The 17,998-nt window shown below is 49.7% G+C and overlaps 9 protein-coding genes across 9 annotated transcripts; 6 read left to right on the top strand and 3 right to left on the bottom strand.

Moving 5' to 3' along the window:
- Positions 1-2,741: 2,741 nt before the first annotated feature.
- Positions 2,742-3,992, top strand: MYCFIDRAFT_192585 (uncharacterized protein; the record flags this gene model as incomplete). Its single annotated transcript, XM_007923265.1, has 1 exon — positions 2,742-3,992. The coding sequence occupies one exon, from the start codon at positions 2,742-2,744 to the stop codon at positions 3,990-3,992; it is 1,251 nt and encodes a 416-aa protein (XP_007921456.1).
- A 1,400-nt stretch (positions 3,993-5,392) lies between these two features.
- MYCFIDRAFT_192586 (uncharacterized protein) lies at positions 5,393-5,888 on the top strand (the record flags this gene model as incomplete). The annotated part of the gene is made up of 2 exons (XM_007923266.1): positions 5,393-5,434; positions 5,487-5,888. 2 exons carry the CDS (start codon positions 5,393-5,395, stop codon positions 5,886-5,888), a joined length of 444 nt encoding a protein of 147 aa, XP_007921457.1.
- Positions 5,889-5,957: 69 nt separating this feature from the next.
- Positions 5,958-7,100, bottom strand: MYCFIDRAFT_25384 (uncharacterized protein; the record flags this gene model as incomplete). The annotated part of the gene is made up of 2 exons (XM_007921504.1): positions 5,958-6,505; positions 6,566-7,100. 2 exons carry the CDS (start codon positions 7,098-7,100, stop codon positions 5,958-5,960), a joined length of 1,083 nt encoding a protein of 360 aa, XP_007919695.1.
- Positions 7,101-7,633: 533 nt separating this feature from the next.
- Positions 7,634-9,149, top strand: MYCFIDRAFT_70441 (uncharacterized protein). The gene is made up of 3 exons (XM_007922110.1): positions 7,634-7,707; positions 8,073-8,325; positions 8,378-9,149. The coding sequence occupies exons 2-3, from the start codon at positions 8,092-8,094 to the stop codon at positions 8,963-8,965; spliced, it is 822 nt and encodes a 273-aa protein (XP_007920301.1). The 5' UTR covers positions 7,634-7,707; positions 8,073-8,091; the 3' UTR covers positions 8,966-9,149.
- A 352-nt stretch (positions 9,150-9,501) lies between these two features.
- On the top strand, positions 9,502-11,025 carry MYCFIDRAFT_26482 (glycosyltransferase family 31 protein; the record flags this gene model as incomplete). The annotated part of the gene is made up of 2 exons (XM_007921566.1): positions 9,502-10,714; positions 10,775-11,025. The coding sequence occupies 2 exons, from the start codon at positions 9,502-9,504 to the stop codon at positions 11,023-11,025; spliced, it is 1,464 nt and encodes a 487-aa protein (XP_007919757.1).
- Positions 11,026-11,620: 595 nt separating this feature from the next.
- MYCFIDRAFT_17070 (uncharacterized protein) lies at positions 11,621-12,472 on the bottom strand (the record flags this gene model as incomplete). The annotated part of the gene is made up of 3 exons (XM_007921466.1): positions 11,621-11,868; positions 11,956-12,298; positions 12,374-12,472. Coding segments are annotated over 3 exons (690 nt in total), but the record flags the coding sequence as incomplete, so codon positions are not given.
- A 683-nt stretch (positions 12,473-13,155) lies between these two features.
- MYCFIDRAFT_213282 (uncharacterized protein) lies at positions 13,156-14,012 on the top strand (the record flags this gene model as incomplete). Its single annotated transcript, XM_007923267.1, has 1 exon — positions 13,156-14,012. The coding sequence occupies one exon, from the start codon at positions 13,156-13,158 to the stop codon at positions 13,942-13,944; it is 789 nt and encodes a 262-aa protein (XP_007921458.1). The 3' UTR covers positions 13,945-14,012.
- On the bottom strand, positions 13,256-16,475 carry MYCFIDRAFT_201533 (uncharacterized protein; the record flags this gene model as incomplete). The annotated part of the gene is made up of 7 exons (XM_007923268.1): positions 13,256-14,232; positions 14,308-14,487; positions 14,546-14,585; positions 14,653-14,741; positions 14,805-15,341; positions 15,401-15,455; positions 16,461-16,475. 7 exons carry the CDS (start codon positions 16,473-16,475, stop codon positions 14,108-14,110), a joined length of 1,041 nt encoding a protein of 346 aa, XP_007921459.1. The 3' UTR covers positions 13,256-14,107.
- A 425-nt stretch (positions 16,476-16,900) lies between these two features.
- Positions 16,901-17,895, top strand: MYCFIDRAFT_149088 (uncharacterized protein; the record flags this gene model as incomplete). The annotated part of the gene is made up of 1 exon (XM_007923269.1): positions 16,901-17,895. The coding sequence occupies exon 1, from the start codon at positions 16,945-16,947 to the stop codon at positions 17,893-17,895; it is 951 nt and encodes a 316-aa protein (XP_007921460.1). The 5' UTR covers positions 16,901-16,944.
- Positions 17,896-17,998: the final 103 nt, after the last annotated feature.

Consider the following 17,998-nt stretch of genomic DNA (forward strand, 5'->3'; position numbering starts at 1 on the left):
ACTACGACGATTACGTACCTAACATTAAGCAATAGTCTACCGACGAGTACGTTAACTATTAGAAGCTTCGCTTCTAGTATCTAAAGGTTATAGGTCGTCGTAGTAGTCGTAGTGCCCTTACTAAGCGACAGCTACTAAACACAAAGATAAAGCCTACTTAGCAAATAGCCCTCCTTAAATACTGCTATAGGCGCGAGCTAATAGGCCTAGATATTCCTATACGACTACTATACGTTACTGCTAATAATATCCTTCTTCGTAACGCGCTAGATCTACTTAATCTACTAACGGTAGATAGGCGCTAGACAAAGAGGTTTATAAAGGAATACGGGCTTTACTAAGTACTATAAAAGCCGATTAAAATAGTACGGAAGGAGGCCTATAAACCTAAGCGGATAAGACGATAGTATATACGGCTACGAGAGACAATAGCATACTATAAGATTGCTAATCTACGGCTAATATAGAACTTCGATAAGACTAGTTTCCGGATTAGTATTAGAGGCAAGGAATACGTCGTTATAATAGACCCGAAACGTCGCTCTTAGAGCGCTTCTAAGACTAACCGGAAGTATATAACCTCTGTTAAATTAGTTAATGCCGCCGGTAACTCTATTCTACCTATACTAATTGCTACTAGCAAGGTGCTCTAAGAACGGTAGTTTACTAACCTGTCCGCGTCTACGCTAGTAGACGTAATAGAAAGTAGTTATATAAACGACAACTCGGCCTACTACTATATCTAGCACTTCTATAAATACTCGAAACGATATATAGCTAACGAGGACTAGTAGCGTATACTAATATACGACAATTACGGCTCTTACGACTTCTAAGAGTTCCTAGAATTTGCATAGTCTTATAAGATAGTAATCTTCGGCCTACTAGCTTATATATTACATTTCTTTTAACCGCTGGATATAGTCCTATTCTAGCTATTTAAATACTATTACAAACAGGCTGTAATAGACGCTACATATACTAGTTGTGTTTAGTTTAGTATAACCGAGTTTATAGCCGCAATCGACTCTATTCGAGCTAATATATTTAAACCGAGTAGCATTAAATCCTCTTTCCGTAAGATAGGCCTCTTTCTATACGATCCGGAGCGCGCTATAACGTTCCTTCGGCTAGAATACAACGCTAGAGACAGCATACAATACTAGCAATAATACGAACGATTAGACGCGCTTACTATCGACTATTCCGACCGAGTTATAGACTCGGCTAGAAGCCTAGAATACCTCCGCGGGGATAACTATTTACTAACAATTCCCTAGCGCCTATATAACTTAGAGGTGCCTAGGCCGGCAATAGAGAGTCGGACTAGATTAATAAGTATATAGACTACTATAAGGCATACCGACTTCCTCTAATAGAGGCTCGAAGGCCTCCTATCGTTACTATTAGCTAGTATTGCAAGGCGGCTATTTATCTATACTAAAGTCAACTCTTAATTAGCCGCCTAAGCAACCTTTAACCTCTCTTAAACCGAGGCAGCAACTCGGGTACGTAAACGACGAGAAGAAGCGTCTTCGAGGCCTATTGTTACTAGTAGACTATTATATACTAGACAAGCAAGGAGGGCTATTAAGAAGCGGAGGTTTAACGACTAAGAGGCGGCACTAAACTAAGCAAGAGATAAGGCTAGGCGATTAAGGATACAATAGACTAACTATAAGAAGCGCTATCGCAAGGCTATTAATATAAGCGTTAAGGGCCGTACAAACACAAAGGTTAAGGTCTAACTATTGCGTAAGATAGGCTATAACCTATAGTCGACTGTTAGTTAATTAGTAAAGACTTATAAGCCTACTAAGCTATTATTAGAAGCGCTTAAAGTCTTCCCTATTACACGTATATATATTAAGATTGCTAGAGCTAAGAAGACTATCGTTTCTATCTACAACGTGCTTACCTGCGGTAGTAAGCCTAGTAGTAATATTAATCCGGATACTAAAGAAGAAGGTCTACTTAAACCCTTATATAAGCTTATTATATAGACTTATAAAGAAGAGGCCCGCAGGCAGTAACAAGCTATAGTTGCTATAAGGAAGGCGGCTAAGGAGCGCTTAATAAAGCAGTTTAGAAGAGACAATAGCATAATATATAGCAGCGATTTTAGTAGTAGCGACAGTAACGGTAATAAGCTAATACCTGTTAATTAGTATATATAGCCTGCTATACTACTACGTAGTCTATCTAATAGGCACGAGTTACCTATTAGATCGTTACCGCCGTTGCTACCTTCTTCGCTATAGTCGCCTGCTAAGCTAGCCTCTAGAGGGCTATTGCCTAGCAATAGCGAGGAAATATAGCAATATAGTAAACCTATAATACTACCTAATAGTCTATATTATATATAGAGGTCTTTAATATATTCTATAGGTCTTGTTTGCTCACTTTAGCACCATTCTAACGGTGTAGTGCGGCATTATAATGTAAAGTGTCGATTTTGGCTAAATTATAAGGTGGCTTGCAACCACCTCGCAGAGGGGGCGACAAAGCCACGGATACCTTACGCCATTACGATCGACACGATCCGTCGCCAAGGATCTCCAAGCAACTTTGGTATTAAGCACTCCGGAGACAACAATGCTATCACCTCATACGGCTGCCAATACGCGAAGGGATCATTCAATCCTGGAGTTCTCCACGAGATTGGCGAATTCAAGCGCTTGCCTGAGTCTATACAGACTTCTGAGGAAGTTCGAAAGAATCTGATCAACGCAACTTCAGCTATGGCCCTTGTCAACTGCAAGCGCCCGTACATCAATGCTGGTAAAGGTAGTGATGAAGCAAAGTACCAGAAGATCATTGCAGAATCGATTGCTGGCCGGGTCACTCCTGGAGAATCTGGACCTTGGGAGCAAGACGCTGTACAGTATGTTCAGAGACCTCCAAGAGCCTACCAAGCCAACGGTGTCAACCTCTGGGATAACAGTAGCTGGCAGAAGGCACAGAAGTGCGCGAAGTCTATAGAGACGTACTTCGGTGTCACCTTGTACGAGCTTAACGACGGCACGAAGTGGATTGGCGCAGAATATTCTACGCCGGAGAACTTTGATCGCAATGGCGTCTTCGCATTCTGCAAGGAGCGTCTCCAGAGAATGCGTGGAAAGTGTAACAAGAAGTGGCAGACCATGGATACTGAGCAGACGCTGTATCGAGAGATACTGTTTCAGTACTGCTGCTCTCACACAACGAATCCTGCACTTCAGGACCTCAAGAGATATGGCGACCGCCTCAGCCTGCCCTTGGTCCTTTTCAAGCATTCGCCATTGAGACTCAGCGTGGCACACAGAGTACATGGCTCAGGTATGTCTAGTGGCTGGGTCTCTGACAACGCCACGGACGTACAGGAGCGCATCGATAATGACAAGGCTAACAACATGTTGATTGAGTCTTGGTACGTCAACGCAGCAAAGCAGGACATGGCCGAAGACTACTACGATGAGCTCGACAATATCTTGTGTTCAGCCAAGATCACAGACACCGCCATCTATAATCCCGGCACAGTGCCACCCGCCACCCCAAGTGTCAAGCCCTCCATCAAAGAGCTTCCAGTCACCGACGAGTTCGCAGGAGCGCAATTCAATCAAGCCGATGTGGACGAGGACAGCAAGACACCTTCTGCTGGCCAAGTCAGCACTCCCATCGGTGGCCACGGAGACTCCGAAGCTCCAGAGACTGCTGAAGGCAATCTTGGAGGCGATCAGGAACCACGTACAGGTGTACCAGAGGAATTTGAGCCAAGCTTAGTTCCTGGTGCTGACAGCGAAGAGCTCAATCAAGCCGTGAGTGGATTGTACGGAACTATTCTCAAATCGGAAGCCCTTGCAAATCAATTGCAGCACGACCCAGCGATGCGTCGAATGCTGAGCAACTTGCAGCAAATGGCAGATGAAGGCAACCAAGAAGGTTTCGACATGTGCCTCGGTCAGATCTACGAGGTCTACGTCGGACCCGCACAGCAAGGCGATATGGCTTAAGGATTTGGTCAGGGAATGCAAGGCCTACGGCAAGAATGGCGTTCATTTTGGGATCCATGTTGGAAAAGTTTGTGACAGTCATGTGAGAAGAGTATGTCGATGGCAGAGCGATTGCAAGCCTGCGAGGTCTCTCTGCATGACATGACCTTGCACATCTCAGTCCTGACCTTGGACAATTGACATCGTGCTTCATGTTACCAACATGTTATGCTTCTGCATGGCTATCTTCTGTCATGCGCTCCACTTATCATTTCGCTTATGCTCTTGTGCTTTCCACCAGAAAACATTTCGTGCTGGTTCACGATCGATATCGATACTATCAGGTGATGACTATGTGCGAAATGCCGACTATGCAGAATTCGAGGTCTGGATGGGGACAAAACGTCCAATGTGATCAGGAGTCCGAACTCCAATCTCACATCTTTTTCGGCGCTGATCCTCATTGTACAGATTGTACTGTATATGATTTTGCATGCTTCGATCGTGATCATATCTACGCAGGGACGTGTGGTGTAGTGGGTACGTAATGTGTCCTTCGTCCCTCGAAGTTCGGCAGCTGACCTTAACTGCAAGTTATCACGTTTCGTTTACAGACAACTGTATTCTGTTCTCCGAAAAGGCCCCGTGTTCGATCCACGGCATGTTCAAAAGTACTCTGCGGATTCAGTAGAGCTTCATTTTTGTCCCGTCGTGGTACTTTTGACTTTTTGTGCTGTGTGGGGACATTTTGGGCACTTCCAGCTGATGCCAAGGCTGCACGACTCTTTTGGATGCTTAGCATTGCTTCGGAAAGGTCAAAAGATGCTACCATTTGATTGTCTGTGCGGTAGAAGGCTGCGAAAATAGGTTGTAAAAATCTTGGGTACGATCGGTATATTGTGCGCCTATGTGCTCGCCTGAACCCTCAAGGTCAACGACATTCATGAAGCAATGCGGACAACCATAGCTTTTGGACTGCATGTACAGGCTCGGCATAGTATTCGTCCGATGACAGAGCGACGATTAGCATTTCTTTGGAAGATAGACCAGCATGAATGCTTACAGCTGAGCAAATGTCAGAAGAGATGATGAATCAGTCAGTAGAAAGCAGCACGCAGGTACTGCTCGACCTGATCCTCCTCAGTGTTCAGAGGATGCCCGCACGGGCCGTACAGTCTCGAACAACCCGGAGATCATTCCGCTCATGAGACTGAGCCATGCTGTGTTCTCGCGAACAAAGTGCTGAGTAATGATCTGATTATCAACCGGAAGCAGAATGACGAGTGACAAGCCTAGGGCTGATATATTGCGGGCTTCGCTGGATCGATGCTTAAAATGGGTTGATGCTGAGCATGGACTGATGTTGAAGATCCATCATCAGAAGTTGCACTATCAGATCTGCATTGACTAGACCAAAGACGATGCCTCAAATAGAGATGACTCCGGCTGAGATCTTGCAAAAGGTAGGGATCGAAAAACAAGACGGAAAGCCAAAGACATGTTGACCAACTCCAGTTCTACGATGCCGAAACAATATATATGGCCGCATCACCAGAGAATCGAGACTTCGCCAATGGAATGGGCAAGACACTTTCACCAAATCTCAAACTGTACCAATCTCCAGATCTTCCGTACGGAGGTGTCTTTGAAGGCCATGCCGGGTTTCAGGACTGGAGCCAGAGAATGGCATCCTACTTCGACAAGCTAGAGGTCACAGATCCTCAGGTGTTCGAGCAAGCCGGCAGCGATGCAGTCATTGTTGCGAGTACGCTGAAGCTCAGAGTCAGAAAGACGGGAAAGGATTTGGTCAATCCACTTCTACAGAAGATCAGTGTCGATCGAGAAAAGGGTGTGATCACGGAGATCAGGCCGTTTTATTGGGACGTTAAGGGATTGAACGAAGCTCTAGGCTTGTAGAATGGAGCCAAGGACATATGTAGCTTAAGTGGCGGCAGCATCGATAAAGAAATACCTCGTCAGTTAGTACTATAGGTCTGCTCTGGCGTCCTCTCCAGCCCAGCATCTTCTGATCGTCTCTCTCAGTGGCTCTTTCTCGATAGCTCTTGGATTCCAATAAGGGTTGCTGACTGCAATATCGACTGCCTTGGCAATGTCTTCTTCCATCATGCCGAAATCTTTCAATCCTCGCTTGACCTTGAGTTTGGAAAGCAAGACATTCAGCCCTGCAATCGCATCGCCGTTCGACTCAGGAAGGACATCCGCCAGTTTCCGCATCACTTCTGGGATATTAGGCGAGTTATACGCCAAGGCATGTGGAAGCACAATGGTATGAGTCTCGGCGTGAGGTAGATTGAAGGAACCGCCTAGGGTGTGGCATAATTTGTGATGAAGAGCCATTCCAACGCTACCCAAGCATGTGCCGCAGAGCCAGGCGCCATATTGTGCGTCCAATCGTGCCGCGACATCGTGAGGGCTCTCCACAATCATAGGAAGTGATCTGGCCAGGGCCTTTGTTCCTTCTACAGCCATGAGATTGATCACAGGATTGGTGTTACGGGCATAAAGTGCCTCAACTGTTCGATATTCAGCCTTGCCACCAACGTTGCATAGCCACGTTTTTATTTGAAGCCTACCTGCATGCGCAATAGCGTTTACACCACTTGTAGCACTCAAAGCTGCAGGCAGTGTCATAGTGAAATCAACATCATAGATCACCGTAGCTGGAAGGATCTTCGGATCTGATCTGGTTGTCTTTCTGCCTTCAGCGGTTTCTCCAAGGATGGGTGTCATCTCGGAGCCAGCATAAGTCGTTGGTATGCTGATATGAGGGATCCCAGTACGGACGGAAATGGCTTTACCAAGTCCAGTTGTACTTCCACCGCCAAAGCTTACAACGCAATCTGCGCTACTCTCTTTTGCAATTGCCAACGCAGTTTCCGTCACGTCCACTGGCGTATGCATAGTAGCATTTGAGAAGAGGCCCACGGGTGCGATTGATGCATTTCTCAGAACTGGTTCGAGTTGGGCCACTTGATCTTTCTGCTGTGGAGTTGACAATAGTAGTGGCCTTGACAAATTAAGCCTTCTAATTTCAGCCGGGAGTTTCTTGATGCTGCCAGATCCAAAGACAACCCTGCCGGGATTAGCATTGTACTCGAAGGACTCCATGCTGAAATCTGAAGATCAATTCAGTACTGCGAGGTGAGGGTAAACTGCTCTCACATATCAGTCGCATATGCTCGGCAGTTGATCAGGCAGTTGTCGAGGCCTCAAGTGGGGAAGCCCACCCACATCTATTCATCAGTCATGAAAATTTCTTCCAGATCAAAGTATGAGCTTATCAATCAGGCTGTCTTCGTTGACGTGTGATTGCAATTGAACCAGCAAAGCCTTGGAGGACACTGCTACCAAGAGGTCGTAAAGGAGTCCAATGTGCGAATGCTTCCTCCTACTGCGGTCTGCAAAATTCTGGAGACTATCACATCTCCTTCCTCGCATGCACCAGGCGATCTGATGAGGACCCGAAAGTCTTCACGAGAATTATTGTCTTGAGGTGCAGCCTTCTGATGAGAAAGGGAAGCAAGTGAGTTCGAGAGATGGGAGCGGAGCGTGATGACTAAGAGTTGCGGAGATTCTTCGGCATGCCAAGACACACGCAGAGGGAAATGCGGGCTTGCTCGACGTTCTGAACTTCAAAGTAGGCTTGGACCGCATCACCACGATCACGACCTTGCGCCGACTGCTTTGCCCTACTAACCAACGACTTTACTACAAGGTAAGCGCTTCATGCTATCGACTCCGCCGCTGCTGCTGCTGTACCGGAGGAGTTGGCATTGGTGGGACAACATGGATTGTTATGTGGACGGTGGTAAAGCCATGCACAGAACAAAGCTTGGAAGAGTCGCGAAGAGATGGGCCGATGGACAGAAGTGACTGGTGCTGAACGCTCAATTCCATCACTGACTACGATCTTGATTTATCTGGCGTTTGGCAAGCAAGAGGTTGAGAACGAATGAGCTTGGGGACACTAGGAAGGGAGAGCCACATACACACAACGCACAATCAGTGGAAAGAGAGGGCAGCAGCGGCAGCATTCAAGACGCATACTTCCAAGGGACACTGCTAATTGGAACGCTACAGTCTAGAGCAGATCGCCAAGATGCAGTCCTCTCAGCCCGCCCAAGCCATGAGCGGCGTCAACATCTCCAAGCGCAGAAAGTTCGTCGCTGACGGTGTTTTCTACGCCGAGCTCAACGAGTTCTTCCAGCGTGAGCTTGCTGAGGAGGGTTACTCTGGCGTCGAGGTCCGCGTCACCCCAACCGTGACCGACATCATCATCCGTGCCACACACACCCAAGAGGTTCTTGGTGAGCAGGGTCGCCGAATCCGCGAGGTAAGGCTACGATAACCAACTTGCTCTGTGAGCCCTAATTGACTCTTTTCAGCTCACCTCCCTCATCACCCACCGATTCAAGTTCCCACCGGACAGCGTCTCCCTCTACGCCGCCAAGGTCCAATCCCGTGGTCTCTCCGCTGTCGCCCAGTGCGAGTCCCTCCGCTACAAGCTTCTCAACGGTCTCGCTGTTCGACGTGCATGCTACGGTGTGCTCCGGTTCATCATGGAGTCCGGCGCCAAGGGTTGCGAGGTTGTCGTGTCCGGCAAGCTGCGTGCTGCCCGTGCCAAGTCTATGAAGTTCACTGATGGCTTCATGATCCACTCTGGTCAGCCAGCTAAGGACTTCATCGACAGCGCCACTCGACACGTCCTCCTGAGACAAGGTGTGCTGGGTATCAAGGTCAAGATCATGCGCGCATCTTCATCACCAAACGACCCATCCGGCGAGAAAGCTGGCGGCAAGGGTCTTCCAGACTCCGTTACCATCATCGAGCCAAAGGAGGAGCAGCCTATCCTTGCTCCATCATCTCAGGATTACGGTGCCAAGGCCGCGCAGGCTCAGCAGGCTTATGCACAGCAGCAGGCAGCTGAGCAAGAAGGTGCGCCGGCAGAGGATGGTGCTCAGCCGGAGTACTAAGGGCGTTGAATCTGCTGCATTTTCTGCTACGAAGTCTTCATGTTCATGGAACCGGAGTTGGTATGAAAGCGGTCATCAAGGGTTTCAGTACAGCACATATTTTGTAGCTGTGGAGGCATAAGGTCTTCAGCAAAAAGAACCCAGTGCTCAGACATGAAACATGCATGAACGATTTCAAAATCTCACATCGAAACCAAAGTGGTCCGCATGTTCTCAGTCTACATTAATTCTCCCTCTGCATACATGATCTCGTGAGCAGATGACGCTTGACCGCCATATTCAGTCGTCAATGCAGTAGGTACTATAGTGGTCCGCTGGTAGCTCTCTGGACAAGTCTCTTACGAGCCACTCGACCGTTACATCATCCTTCGAGTGATGCTGTCAATCAAATTTCGATGCACGCGTAATCAGGCCCACCATAGGTGAAACGCTCTTGCCTTCCATCCAAGAACATGAAATGCTTTTCGTTGTATGGAAGCATCAGTTGAGACATCAAGCGCTCATTCAATGCCAAGCTGTTCCCTTGACATCCCATGATGCTTACAAACCTTCATCTCCCCAGACGACTATCAACGAGAACCCTCAGCACTTTCCTCGCAGCATGCATCGTCTCAAGTGCCTTGATCTTCACTCTGCTATCTATCTTGACAAGTGACGGCAGCGATAAGATCAACGAAGCAAGACGCTCCTACCAATATGGCATTTCTCATGGCATTGCCAGAACCCAGCGAATCGGCAAGTCCACCGCCAATGCAGACGACTTCTGCGCCAAACACCCAAATCTCGACACCATCGCCGTAGTGGTCAAGACTGGAGCAACAGCAATCCACGAGAGATTGCCCACACAACTTTCGACTGCGCTTCGATGTGTCCAAGATCCACTCATTTTCTCGGATCTCGAAGCCAGCTTAGGAGATTTACATGTCCACGATGTACTGTCCAACTTCACGTCCAGTGTCGCTGAGAGCAATGCAGATTTCGACATCTATCGTATGCAGCGGGAGTACCTTGCTCAAGGCAAGACGAATGAGATCCCTCGACTTCGCGATCTAGCTATGTCGACCAAGGACTGGAGAACCCAAGGCAAGAGCGCAGCTTGGGCGCTTGACAAATACAAGTTTCTTCACATGGTTGAGCGTTCGTGGCAGCTTCAGCCTGGGCGGAAATGGTACTTATTTCTAGAGGCAGACACCTACTTGAGCTGGCCGACGTTCCTACAATGGCTCAAAGTTCTGGATTCGACGCAACGAGTATACATCGGCTCTCCTGTGCTGATGTACGAGCATGATCCACGGATCTATTTCGCTCACGGCGGAGCTGGAATCGTGCTTTCTGGCGCAACTGTCCGTGCATTTTCCGAAAGGCAAGGTCTTGCGAACCGATGGGACTCTCGAATCGAGAAAATGTGGTTTGGGGACTTCGTACTTGCAGACGCTCTGCATGAAGAACTGCGTCTCAGGGTCAGTAATGCATCTCTGGCCATGAGTCCCGACGATCCATCTGCCATCTCTTTTCAACCCAAGCTTTTGTGCCAGCCTATAATCACCATCCACCACATGACTTCACAACAGTTAGATCAATTGTGGCAATTCGAGCGGGAGAAGGCCGATGCCGTTCTCACCTACGAAGACATGTACCTCGCAATGTTTCCACACGGTATGCCTTCCAAGGAGAAGAGCAATTGGGACAACGGCGCGGATAGTGAAGTATACTCACTGCCTCTACCGAACAACGAACCTAGCGCTGACGGTATGTCGAACCCTGCAAATCTGGCGATTGATCTCAAAGAATCCCATGAACTTTTCAAAGGCTGCGAGAAGGCCTGCCAGCAGAACTTGGAATGTTTGTCTTTCGTCTGGACATCTACAAGATCCGAAAAGCGCTGCCATCTTAGCCGAGCTTTCAGATACGGTCGCGAAAGGACTGAAGGTGCCGATTCGGAAAACTCGTGGCAAAGCGGATGGATGTCCGACAGAATAGCCAAGGTGGTCAAGGAAGTCAAATGTGCACCAGATCATGAGATATCCTGGCCTTCGTACGAGCTGAGACCTCCATCTTAAATCAGACTTCAGAATTCCTAACTCATCCCGCATCCCATGTTCCTCCATGCTTCCCCGGGAGGAAGACGTACAAGGTGAGGTCAGGAAGCGACGAAAATGCGAGAAATCGAGCTGCAAGCCATCTCTAAGCTGGTCGCCAGGTGTCAGGTATTGATGAAATGCGGGTGATGTCCTGGGCCAGCATGAGCTCGCATATCAGCTGCATGTTGCACATGAAAGGGGAGGCAAAGGTGCGGGCTACATGGCTGAAGTCTGATACTTGTGCCTGAAGTCCAATGTCTGGTGTCAGTAGACCCTATAGCTCGCAATCTGAGCTTACTACAATCGGGCTATATCCATACGTCCTGGAATCACTTCTCGGGCAATTGAAAAGAGCTGTTGTGGCGCAGGTGAAATGAGAACAGCTACAAATTTAGGAGCCGTGAGTCTTTTCCCATTCGCTTTCTCTATATCGTGCAAGTTCGTGGTCGTTGCACTCATGCTTCATGCTTCATAATCATCAATTTCTTGATCTCGTTTCCATAATGTGCTCACTGATGGTACCAGTGGCACTTGGCCTTGGGCCAGAATCCTTCCGCTCGCCATTGTTTGAATATGCGTCTATCTGGTCGTGAAATGGACTGTACGGTGCTGCGACAGCATATTCTCGACCTCTGCTCACGCCATAGCCTTGTGTGCTGCCAGGCCATTTCTTCTGCTGCTCGTGCATGGTCTCCAGTGGCTCTCCTGCTATTCCGTACTTGTTCCAGTTTATGTGCGGCATTCGCACCACGTCTTGTGGCCCAGGTATCCGTGGGAATGATTGAGCACGAGAGGTCGACGGTGGTTGGCGGGAGGACTGCTGTGAGTCTGGGATCTCTGGTGACTGCGACTTGCCTGCAATATTACGAGTGGTGTACTGGCCGTCCGCCGGCGCACCCAGCACTACCTCGTCATCGCTGTCTCCATCCTCTGGCGCATCCAGAATGGCCTGCAAGTCTCCCATCTTCGGCCTCTGCTCTTTCAGTCTACCTGCTGCAAGCTCCTCTTTGAAATACTCTGGGTCGTCGAGCGCCAGCTTCTTGACTTTCTCGAGCATGTGTATGTCATCCTGTGCCTTCTGCTTCTGGAATTGCAGAGTGGAGATTGCCGCCCTCAGCGCCACTGCATCTGTCGCATCTTTACTCGAAAATGGTAGATTTGGTGGTTGGGGAATGTACTCGGCAGGCGGCACTGTTGCTGGTACTGGGCCGTTCACCGGCTGCTCCTGCACCGGCTTTGGCGGGATCTGCTGCTGCTGGTGCTGCTGCGTCTGGGCGTGGCTGTTCGGTGCGGTAAATGTGAAGTTGCCTCCATTCTCTGGCGGCACAAAGGCAGGCGGTACGTTGTCGTTGTTGATGCTATCGTTGACGGGAAGGGCGGGGCGGGCTTTGGGTGTGATAGGGCTGTAGGCAGGAGCGACGGGCGACGACGAGCCTCCGTTGGACGGGCGGCTCGGGTGAGGGTGAGGGTGAGGGTGCGGTTGAGGGCGGGTGTAGCTGGTCGTCGCCAAGTCGTTTGAGATGTCGTGAGGTCGCGGCGGCACGATGTGTAGCGATGGAGACATAGACCTAGTGTTGCCGGGCGAAATGGAGGCTGCCGTTTCGATCGCCGTTCGACGACAAATATTTTTCGCGGCCACACAGCACCACAGCAGGTCGGGTCGGCCAGGCAAGGGTACGATCACAGGCCGGCGTAGGAAATGCTGTTCTTGGCGAAATGTTGGTGTGTTCCCACAGAGCACTACTCTGCAGTCTGCCAGTAGTCTTACCTTTCGTCTTCTCGCTCAGCGACAGCGACAAATTCCGATCGCGGGCCGCTGCTCTGAAGTGCACAAGTACACGATAGAATATGCAGGGACCGCACGACTTGATGACGTGACCCATCCACCTCTTGCATACCACACTGCTCCTCTCGAGCATCGCTTCCATCTCAGTTCAGTCAAGATAGTATGGTAGTTGGACGCCGAACACTGTCGATTGCCAACCGGCTACAAATCCGCCATACCCGCCTCACAAAGTCTCTCAAAACCACCTCTACATCCTCTGCAATCATCACCCTTCCACTTTCTGCTCAGCTCATCTATTCTACCCAGCAACCACAAATGACAAGATGCCTGCCCCAGTAATAGCACATCTCGCCACAGCAAAGAGAGTCGGATTCATAGTCCCATCCTCCAACACAGCAGTCGAAACTCTCACACTATCCATCCTGCAATCCCTTCAAGCCAACATAATCCCTCTCTTCACCCGTCTCCAAGTCCTCACATTGTCCGCAGACGCAGAAACGACTTCTCAATTCACATCAGAGAAGCTCATCACAGCAGCACAACTCCTGGCTGATGCGGGAGCCGACCACATCATCTGGAATGGAACCTCCGGCATGTTTACCGGCGGAACTCTGGCCGACGACAGACGACTGGCAGAGGATATGACGAAAGCTGTTGGTGTACCCTGTAGTACAAATACGATTGCAACAATCGAGGCTCTTGAAGTTTTGGGCATTAGGGACGTCAGTATTGCGGTGCCATACACGGATGAAGTTACTAGTAAGGTGCAGGCGTTCTTCGAAAAGGGAGGCTTCCATGTACATGCTGCTGTGGCGCAGAAACCGACCCCAAGGAATAATTTGGAGATTGCGAGATGTTCTGAGAAGGATATCAAAGCAGTAGTGAGGAAGTCCCTTGTCCCAGACAAGACGAAGGCTGTCTTGATTGCTTGCACGAATTATCCTGGAACCGCGTATGCGGCAGATCTGGAGCTGGAGCAGGAGCAAGCAGGTAATGAAATTCGGGTTCTCGATAGTATTGCTGTAAGTGCTTGGTATGCTTTGCGAGAGGTTGGCATAAAGCAAACGAACAACAGTCTGGAGGTATGGGGGCATTTGCTGAACTCGTTGTGATCGATCGTTCTTGGTCAGACGTTTACTACTTTACAGCTATGAACAAATACATCAAATTCATACATCCTACCACTGGGTATTGCCACTCTCCGCTCTCATCGCTCGAACGCGGCCCATCTTCGCGTCCATACGCCTTGTACAACATCCCAACTCTGCCACCGCTTCATGACCAACTGGAAATACACCTTGCCAAACTGCTCTCAAGATCGCGGAATCCTTCCTCTTTGCCCATACGTTTCAAAAGCCTTTCAGCAACCCCCATCTCGCGAAAGAACGTCATGTCAATTCCTGTCATAGACTTCTGGTCAGCACAGCTTCACATAACCAGGCGGAGCTATGTGATTCTTTATTCTGGCAACATACCATGATCCCCCAAGTCTCCCTTCTCGATTTTCTTCTTGGGATAAAGCATCCTCAACAAATCCAAGAGCGTGTTGACGTTCCAAGGGGTGTAAGCAGCAAAGATTCTTTGGTCCATGACGTCGGGTAATGTCAAAGCAGCAACGTGAAGGAGAGCTGCATCTTGTACATCGATGCAGTATTCTGTAGGGCAGGCGTCAATTAAGCAGCCGTCGATAAAAAAAAGTATCGGCAGACTTACGAGGTGGGACCCAAGCTGCAACATCAGCAGCATTCCCCTCCTGGAAATTGGTAATTCGAAAGTCAGCAGATGTTTCAAAAATTGAAGTTTAGCTGTTGCTTTCTTACCCAAATCTGCTTCAACCATCCAATAGAAGTGGGATATCCCTGGCACTGAGGACACACGAGCATTTTGCCCCAAAGCGTCGAAGGGAGGACTGCAATGAGACAATGTCAGCGTCAGGAACTTGTGCCGCAACGAGTCACTGCACTCAACGCACCAGTGTTCACAACAAAATCAGGCCTCGTCTCACTATACCACCTCCAAACTGCCTGCTCAGTCTGTAGTTTACTCGAAGCATACACTTCCCATGCTCGCTCCTGTGTGTAAGGTGGATGTTTCCAGGCACTGAAGAAGGAGCTCATATTCCAGCTGTCACTATTCACATCTCCTCGGACGCCAGGACCACTGTTGACGGCTGCCGCTGTGGCGCTCGTGTATATAAATCTTTTGACGGACGGTTCGCGCCTTGCTGATTCGAGAATGTTCAGGGCTCCTGCAATCGTGGGGATTATAACGACTGTGGGATCCGGAGAGCCGTTTGTGACTGAAGCGCAGTGGACTATACCAGAGCAGCCCTGTACGGCTGTGTCGAAGGCGCCTTTTGGGGCCATGTCTTCGACTATGGTTGCATGGTACCGATGAGGGCCATATTTCTTCCTGAAAAGTTCGGTCGTCCATGTCGATTTGTTCTCGTCCCGGACTGTCCCTCGCACTCTGTATCCTAGCGCAAGGAGTTGGTCGGTGACATGAGAGCCTAGTACAATAGCGTGAACACTTGCTTTGATGCTGACACCCGTTTATAGCGAGACTTACCGAGCCACCCGTTCGCACCAGTCACCAAGACCAACGAGTTCGGCGGAATAGGCGGCTTCTCAACGTCGAGTAGAGGGAAGTCATCGATGATGAATGGATTGCAATACTGCGGCGGTGGTGTCAAAGGAGGACGCAGAGTCGAAGAGCCACTTTCCGTGTGAGTCGTTTGCTGAATAGGAGCAGTTCGTTGTGTTTCCATGGAGGACCTTGACAACTTTGGCGATCTGAGGGCTTGAGATAGATTGGACGAGGCTCGCGATGGCGCGTAGGGAGGAGGGTCGACTCCAAGCAATGATGCCGCCTTGTCTGACAGATATTCCGGCCCTTGGAAGAAGTCTCGATAGGCCTTCGACTGTCGTTCCAGCCGCTCAAGGAACCGAGCCATAGGTGGCATTGGATAAGTCCACTGTCGGGACTCGGCGGCGCCGTGAGCGTGTAAGAGTGATGCGTTACTGTGATCTCATATCCAGATGTTGAAGAAAACCACCGGTTATCTCAGGCGTCTCATGCTTCCTCTGAGAACGACTGTGGGTCTTCCCAGTTCGTTGCAAGTGTCAGTCCCGAAGCAGTAGATCTGGAGCAGGAAGTGCTAGCCTGCCAGGGCTACCTATCGCCAAGCTTCTACCTTTAGGCTTACCAGGATCCTCTCCCACAAAGCATAATAATCATGCCGGGAGTTCACGTCTTCGAGTGAGATCCCCTGTGCAGCCTTCGCCTGCCAAGTGTGAGCTACAGCGGCCTACAGGGGCGATGGGCTTCCAAGGTTGGCTTGCAGACCTGCCTCGTTGTGGTGCTACCGGCAGAACGGGATGGAGTATGTGTAGCGAGTGGACGAATTGCGACACATGGTCTGTGGCAGTAGGGTTTGGCGAGCATATCGATGCGGAGCGAGGAAACAACAACCAGGTCCAGGAAAGCGTGGGACAGCCAGTCATAAGATGATAAAATGATGGGCGGCAGGGGTTGTAATGAGAGAGATGTCACACAATGACATTTTTGGCAGCAGTATAATATCCAGGTTTTGGGTAGGCGGCTCATGCAGCCTTGCCCATGATGATGCCCACTGTGAGGCCATGATCTGTGTGTTCCCGTTCTAGCCAAAAAGTGCTCGCATTTCCAGCTGTGATGATGAATTGGAAGAGATGCTTCATTTCTGTGTAGCCAGGATGGTCTGGGTAGTGGACGTACAGTACGCTGATGACCTGCAGTTGGCCGGGGTCGCGTGAGCAGGAGGATATTGTTCATCACAACGCTGCGAATGGGAGCCCTCGGTCAATGCTTGCTTTGCTGATAGGAGTAATATTGTGCCACCACCAATGCATTTCTATTTCGAGGTGAGAGTTTCGTAGCGATTCGTGCCTGCCTGGGATCATTATTAAGCGCAGGCGGCAGGCGGCAGGCGGCAGGCGGCAGGCGAGACTGGTCAGGCTCAGATTCAGGGACTTGTCGGGTGCAGGTCCGAAAGTTAGCTACTTCTGTTGACCTGACAGCTTGCATGCGAACGTCGAGAAAGCCTATATCTCTTGGGCTACCTGCAGCACAAAATGGCGAACACAGCGTCCCCCTTCGCACTGCAGCGCCTGCTTGCACGCCTGGACCATACGCTCTTCTCACCAGATGCCGACTCACATCTTCAAAACTCACAGTACGAGCGGAATCGCGTGGGCGCAAACATCGAGCACGCCCGGACTCTACTCCTCACTCTAGAAAAGCAGTCTGCTACACTACGCTTATCACAAGCACAACAGCAACAAGCCAAAGCCGATCTCGAGCGGAAGCGAGACTGGATAAAGAAGCTGAATACCAGATTACGAGAACTGGACGCTATCGCCGAGAACGATGAAGACGAAGACAGCGAGGACGAAATAGACCGCGAGCAGCAAGGGGATATCCTAAGTTCATACGGTCCAGCTAGGCACGACACAGAAGCTGGTCTGGAAACAGGAGGCGCCGATCCTGATAACGCGCAAAATCGCAGCGGAAAGATTGATGCAGCTCACATTCAACAAGCCATATCCTCACAAATACAAAGCGAGATACGCTCGCGAGGAGGCAATGCGCGGCAATCAAAACTACAAGCAAGTGATAATCGCTCTGCAGCATCAACATCAGCCCGCGAACAGCTCTTCTCAAATCGTGCTAAGGAGCCAGCGAACGATGGATCCCTTCAGGCCACGGAGACTCTAATGTCGCACAATCGTACAGAGCAGGAGTCCCTCACGTCAGGACTATTGGGGCTCGCAAAAGCTTTGAAGGAGTCAAGTCAGCAGTTTGGTGCGAGTCTTGAAGCTGAGAAGGACATCTTGAAGAACGCCGAGGGAGGCCTCGACAAGAATGCTCTAGGAATGGATGCCGCGGCTCAGAAAATGGGCACTCTACGGCAAATGAGCGAAGGGCAAGGATGGTGGGGAAGGATGAAGCTGTATGCCATGATCTTTGGGCTGTGGGTTGCTTGCTTTCTTGTTGTATTCGTTGGACCGAAGATAAGGTTATAAGCCAAGTCCGGTCTGTGAAAAGCAGCAAGTCTCCAGACTCTGACGACTATGATATGACATTCGGCATGATACCCACGAGACACTGACCCAATCTTCTGGCAGC

Source organism: Pseudocercospora fijiensis (assembly GCF_000340215.1).
Source record: "Pseudocercospora fijiensis CIRAD86 unplaced genomic scaffold MYCFIscaffold_1, whole genome shotgun sequence".
Lineage (NCBI taxonomy): Eukaryota > Fungi > Ascomycota > Dothideomycetes > Mycosphaerellales > Mycosphaerellaceae > Pseudocercospora > Pseudocercospora fijiensis.